The sequence below is a fragment of the Austrofundulus limnaeus genome, unplaced genomic scaffold, assembly GCF_001266775.1.
Source record: "Austrofundulus limnaeus strain Quisiro unplaced genomic scaffold, Austrofundulus_limnaeus-1.0 Scaffold339, whole genome shotgun sequence".
In the NCBI taxonomy this organism is placed as follows: Eukaryota; Metazoa; Chordata; class Actinopteri; order Cyprinodontiformes; family Rivulidae; genus Austrofundulus; species Austrofundulus limnaeus.
This window is the reverse complement of record NW_013952741.1, coordinates 577,650-584,370: the sequence shown is the minus strand read 5'-3', so window position 1 is coordinate 584,370 and position 6,721 is coordinate 577,650. Positions and strand designations below refer to the sequence as shown.

Sequence of the window (6,721 nt, the reverse complement as noted above, 5' to 3'; positions counted from 1 at the left end):
GAGGTGGATATGGAGAGACGCAAAAAATTGCTCTCGACTTGATCTGGCCTTAATTAAATAAAAATGACCACATGCCGTGAAAATCTTAGAGGGGCTGGCTGTATAATGGTAGGGGAAACATTGAATGAAATATTTGTTGTCTGTCATTGTAGCTGGGATCATTTTACTTATTAAAGCTCATAATCTTACCACTTGAAACATCACTAGCCCTGAAGCTGCTGGTAGACATCGCGGTTGGAATTATCAAAGGTTTTTGACACCTGAGAGACACCGTAGCAACTCCTTTGAGTTTGGAAGCGGGGTGGGTGGGGGGTGGGGGGAGGACCAGGGAGGATGAGTCAACCACTCAACCACTAGATGTCGCTGAAAACAACAAATCCTACACACTGTGCCTTTAAAGATAGTTGTTCTTGCTTGTTGCAGTGTGTATTTCCTGCTCGTATATTAGTGAAAAAGACATTTTTACATCTTAAATGACCATCAGGATTTTTTCCTCTGTCTTTTGTAAAAAAATAAATAAATTCTCCACCTATGTGTTACAAGAAATTGGATTTAAAATTACAGCTTAACAAGTTGTTACAAGCAAACCCCTGAAAAGTGATATATTTGATCCTGTTAAACTTGCATGTGTCACACAGAATAACTCCTTAGTTGAGTGAAATGACATGAGAGTTCASGCCCCAGTTCATCTGTTGCCCTCACAAAGACGTTTGGTTATTCTGTTATTTCCCCTGAACATCTAAACCCTACCCTGCTGTCACTTTATTCTTTCTAGTTTAAGAAACTCAAGATATAAACAAACATGAACTGACGTCTTAAAACWTATCAAGTCACATTTGATGACTAAAACTTTAGAAACTGTTTTTTTTTTCCAACTAGTGTTCAACACTACACCTGTTAGGACCTGCAGATCTTATATTTTTAGTTGATTTGGTCACAAAGTTTATAGAAAATTTGTAAACAAATCTTTCTAAAATTGGCTTCCATATTTCCTACAAATAAAAGACTCAGCTCTTTTTGGTTTTCTGCTGGTTGTATCGTTTTACTAAGTGTGCAGACAACTTTGATTGCTAAAAGCGAAACAGAGAAACTGAAATGTTCAAATATGACTTGTACCAAACCTGACCTGTGACTCATAGGTGATTTGTTTTAATAACGTTTGTTTCCCTTCAAGTAATTTATGATGTCTACATCGTTGTTACACACTGACTTGGTTTCATTTTTTTACTTTCAGAAACTTGTAATGATTAACCGTTTCCAAATGGATGATGCCAGCATTCCAAGTCCTCTCCAGAGCATTGTTTTTGAAAAAGGCTGACCGAGAAACCTCACCACTTGTAAAATGGCAGAAGGCACATACTCTAAAGAATTTTTCTGCTTTTAATGAAAATCCACTTCTTTTGTATCGTCAGCGTGTTGACAACAGTTTTTTTTTTTCTCTTCTCTAAGCTGTCTTTTCTTCTGGAAATATTCATGTAAAAGAGGAGACTGTGGATTCAGATCCACATATGGGAACTAAAAATGTTTTTATTCAAAGTAACATCACTCTTTGACTTATTGTGACAATATGTTTGCAAAAGAATCCATGTGAAATGTTGGTCTTCTTGAACATTACTGCACTAACAGTGTCAATGAAGACGCATCATTGTCCATCAGTTACTCGCTCCTACTTACAAGGATGTATATTGATAACATCTTTCCTAAGTGACTTTGTTTTATATTGAGAGCTGCAAGCCTTCCTCGTTTCCCATAATATATTCTACTTCCATTTTTGCATAATAAAGTTAAAGAAATTAGTATTTTACAGACTGATGGGGGGGAAAGGGTGTATTCTGATTTGTGTCTTGAAGCTTAAAATATATTGTACTAAACCACATCTAATACTGCTTCTTGTTACCCTGTCACAGATGATTTTCCAGCTTTTATGAATGATTAAATTTTAGTACATTTTCATTAGTCTTGTTCTTTTTGTGTGTGTGTGTRTGTCTGAAATTGTCTTTGTTGGCCTTTGGCAAACTGGAGTGTTAAGCCTTTAAGCCTCAGAGAGTTTCAGCAGATGACTGAGCTGAGAGGAAGCAGCAGAGAAAGAAGAACCCGGACCTCCACCAGTTTCAGTGACAGGAAAGCAGAATAGAAACTAAGAGGAGGTCTCTAAGTCAGTCAGAAATACAGCTCCAAGTCTGAAGAAGTTTTGTAACAAATAAAAACAATGCATTTTTTTTATTAAGAACAAAACACAGCAAACAAGTCCTGCAACTAAGAAAATGTACAGTTTTGAGTAGAACAGCTGCAACACAAAGGTTGACAGGCTAAAAAGGTGTAGAAGAAGGTGGGACAAATGAGAACTGGAGGAACAAGATGTTATCAATTAGGTTAAATGGCTGCAGAGGACTGGGTGTAAAAAGCATTTCAGAGGTTGAAGAAGTAAAAATGGGCAGAGGTTCATCAGACTGGAAAAACTGCATCTAAAAATAGTGCAACAATAAATGGGCAGGCTTAATGACATCATTCGTGTTTTGTTTCAACTTTCCATTTTGAATGAAATAGTTTGAGATTTACAAATCATTCTGTACTTGTATTTTACACAACTTTTTTAGAGTTGGGGTTACATTAGCTATATAGCTGTTAAAATCCTGTTCATAAGTTTAAAAAGGGATGATCTGGACCTATCACCAGTTTAACAATGACTGGGTTGTAGTAGCCTTGTTTTTTAAATAGTCTAAGCTGAAAATTGACTCAAATATTTTTCCTGAAGACATTTGTCTCAGCAGGATTATAATCCCTGGAGACATGTTGAACACAGTATTGATTTGGCCCCCAAACTYTCCAGATCTTGGTCCAGTCAAGCTTCTGTAAAATGTCCTGGTCAAACGAGTTAGTTTCATGAAGAGCCACACCTCTGAGTTTGTGATGCCACCACAGACCTTCAGAGGCCTGATGGGARCTCATGGTTTCTATTAAAAGACCAAGGTTTGACTTACTGATAATCAGAAGTGTTTTGGAAACAAAACTAAATGTTGGATCATTTTGGTGGGAACGAGTGAGGTACAAGTTCTTACAACCAGTCTGTACACCTGTTTTRTATTGTATGTGCTCTATAAGCAGTGATAAGTGGAACATTAACTCAACCTATCACCTCTACTAAAGCAAAGAATGATTTGGCTTTACAAATAACCTTACTAAAGTTTTTTTGTTTTGCTCCATAAAGGGCTCCTTGCAGATTTTAAAGGCAGAAAAACTAGAACGTATGTAAAGGAACTGAATCCAGTTTTCAGATTTTTCAGGTCTCAAAAAGCGTAAAAAAAAATTAAACTGGATTTTTTTTCAGACATTGTTCCCTAGTGCTTTTCCAAAAAGAACAAAAACTGAATTTCTAGAAAATGCTCAAGAGTTCTCATTTTAATTTCAGCTGCTCCCTTCTGCAGGGGTTGCAACAGGAAGGATTTAGCAATCTTTTCATGCCAGATGCTCTTCCTGATGCAACCTGGGCTCAAAACTGCAACCATGGGCCTCAAATCTACCACAACCCCTTCTAAAAATGTATTTTTGACCTTTGGACAGAGTCGTTGTCGTGTTTTCATTTGCCACGTCAAACCAAAGCCATCAGTATTTGTTTGTAGATTGAGACAGGTTTAACAGATCTAATGACTGTTTGCAGCCTCTCCATATGTTGACATATAGAGTTTCTTCTCAGGGTATCACTTTGCTCAGTACACACCTGCAGATCATTAACAAAAAAAAAAATGCCTTCAGTTGCCAAGTCTTCAAACACTAAATCATTTTTTATTAAACACTTCAACTTGTATTAAAACCTTAAATTAAATACAAATGTAAGTATTGTTCCCTATACTGTCTATATTTTTGTGTAGCTTTTTTAACTTGAAGATAACATGTCCAGTACTTCTTATTACCTCAATAAAAACAGCAATAAAATAAAATAAAACAGTTCTTTGCTGTAAGTTTTAAAACTTTACACTAAATGCATGAGTTATCTTTGTTCATTCAGCTATACACAGATTGCAGTCTAAAACTAAATGAAAAAAAAAACTTTTGGAGAATTGAAGTAATTAAAGAAGAGGAATAAACATCTCTAGGAACATCTCAGTTACGGTATCTGTGTTTTTAGCTTTTCCTCCAACTACAGCATCAATTCTGAAAAGGCTGGGACACGGTGTAAATTGTAAATAAAAACAGAAGGTAATGATTTGCAAATCTCACAAACCCATATTTTATTTATAAAAAGAAACATGGTGCAACACCAGTTGTTCCAGGACCACGACTCTGTGAAGCATCACCTCGTTTAACAACTGACTGTCAAACATGGAGGTGCTGAGTGTTTGGAGGACATGTTGTCTCATTCTGGGCTGTTCAACAGTCCTGGGTCTTTGTTGATTTTACATTTCATGATGTGTCAATTGTTTTCAGATGCTGACAGGTCTGGACTGCAGGCAGGACAGTTCAGCACTTTTCCCATCATGTTGGTGTCATGGATGCAGCTTGTGGTCAACGTTGTTTTGCTGAAAAGGCCTTCCATTAAAAAGACACTGTCTGGATGGTTTAAAAACCTACATTTCTACACTGACTGTGCCTTTCCCATGTCATATGCACTAATGCACCTCCATACCATCAGAGAGGCAGGCTTTGTGCTTGTGTGCTGATGGTCCCTCTCCCCTTCAGTACAGAGACTGTGGCATCTGAACAGAATTTCCCATTTTGATTCCAGTTTGCCTCAGTCCAGTCTAAATGAGCTTTGGTTCAGAGAATACTGCATTTCTGGTCTTCACAAATACCTTCTTCTTTGTGTGAAGAGCATTAAGCTTGTATGGCAGGTGCATGGGTCTTCTCTAAGAACAGCGATTTCTCCAGATTCTTGTTGTTTTTGATTATATGAATTTGAACATGTTTTAGGATATTTGAAGTGGACTACATTTTTTGTGGGACATTAAACTGAAATTAAATTATTTTAGATGCAGTTTCCACAGACTGATGAACATTTTACAAGCTTCATCTTCCTTAAAATGTTTTATCTTATCTCTGATTGACCTTAATATAATTAGTTACAAAATGTTTATATTTCTTAGTTAAACCACTTACTTTTACTGTATTTTGGTATTCTGCTCTTGGTCCTGTCTTGTTTTAGATGATTTGCTGCTATCAAATTCAAAATCATATTTTTTATTGGTGAAATTTCTTAAGCATTTATATGTTCAGTTTTGTTTAAGAAACAGAACTGTCCCCCCTTATTTTAATGATGTCAGGAAACTGTTGAACATAACGTCAATAAGATGAAGCACTTCTAACTTCATTAATATTAAATGATGCTCCATATTCACATCAGCACAGCAGATAATTCCAACATTAATGTAGATTAATTTATTTTACATCCTGTCCTGCTTACAGGCAACATTACTGATGATATTTTTCTACCATGACTGTATTTTGAACACATTGTTCAGCGCTGGTAGGTAAAATGTTATTTAGAGATAAATTCCTGAACATGAACCTTGGAGCCTCGCTGATTGTTTCTGCAGCTTTCTGTGTCTAAATTAAATTTGTGCGTTTCAGAGCCGCTGATTGATCCGCGGCGGTGACTCCTCATCTCCCTCCCCGCCCCCCACACACAGACCGACAGGCTCCTCGACCCCCTCCCCCCCCGGCTTCCATCATTTTCCCATCCCTTCCCTACAACAAACATGGCCGCGAAATCCGATGGTGCTCCCGTCTCTCCGCGAAACGAAGCCCCACCCGAGTGTCCCGCCCGCCCGGAGCCGCGGCCCCCACAGCCCCGGGCCGGCGAGCAGCGGTACACCCTGCGGGACTTCTGCTGGACGCTCTGCGCCCTCCTGGTCTTCTTCTCGGACGGGGCCTCAGACCTGTGGCTGTCCGCCGACTACTACCTCCGGCGGGAGTACTGGTGCTTCGCTCTGACTCTGGTCTTCGTGATCGTCCCGTCCGTGGTGGTCCAGGTGCTGAGCTTCCGGTGGTTCGCCTTCGACTTCGCGAGGACCGTGGAGAGCGGCACGGCGGCGGCCGCGGTGGTGGCGGCGGCGGCGTCCGGAGCGGAGGAGGGCGACCTCAGCACCAAGGACAGCGGCGAGTGGGGCGCTGGCCGGGCTGCTGCCGCGGCGGGCACCGGGGGAGGAGTCCGGGGCTGCTGCAGAGCCGTCATGTGGCTCTTTCAAGCCGTCATTCACGTCTTTCAGCTGGCGCAGGTCTGGAGGTGAGTCCGGTCTGACGGTGAGGGCTCACACTGCACGTTGTGTTGTGTTTTGTTGTGTTGTATTGCCTTGTGTTTGTGTTGTGTTATGTTGTGGTTGTGTTGTCTTTTGGTTGTATTGTGTTGTGTTTGTGTTGTGTTGTATTGTGTTGTGTTGTCTTGTGTTTGTGTTCTGTTGTGGTTGTGTTGTCTTTTGGTTGTGTTGTGTTTGTGTTGTGTTGTATAGTGTTGTGTTGTCTTGTGTTTGTGTTGTGTTCTGTTGGTGTTGTGTTTGTGTTGTCTTGTGTTTGTGTTGCGTTTGTGTTGTGTTCTGTTGGTGTTGCGTTGTGTTTGTGTTGTGTTTATGTTGTGTTGTGTTTGTGTCCAGCTCCACTTCCTGTATTTATGAAACCCAGTCTCTCAAGCAGAAACAGGCCAACGGATGTCTTTCTGTTTCTGTATTGTTTGACCCATTGATATATGCTACAAATATATAATATAGTATAATTACAAATATATAATATA

At 39.6% G+C, this 6,721-nt stretch overlaps 2 protein-coding genes across 4 annotated transcripts in view; both read left to right on the top strand.

The window, feature by feature from the left end:
- The window catches only part of LOC106527728 (ras-related protein Rap-1b), a 17,662-nt gene extending 15,709 nt beyond the window's left edge, over window positions 1-1,953 (top strand). For all 3 annotated transcript variants that reach the window (XM_014022713.1, XM_014022715.1, XM_014022714.1), the window contains exon 9: window positions 1,235-1,953. The gene's annotated coding sequence lies outside the window, so the exon portion shown is untranslated. The remainder of the gene's footprint in view (window positions 1-1,234) is intronic.
- A 3,722-nt stretch (window positions 1,954-5,675) lies between these two features.
- xkr7a (XK related 7a) overlaps window positions 5,676-6,721 on the top strand; it is a 7,855-nt gene continuing 6,809 nt past the window's right edge. Inside the window, exon 1 of the mRNA XM_014022716.1 lies at window positions 5,676-6,220. Coding sequence (XP_013878170.1) covers window positions 5,694-6,220 — 527 coding nt within the window. The 5' untranslated portion in view covers window positions 5,676-5,693. The remainder of the gene's footprint in view (window positions 6,221-6,721) is intronic.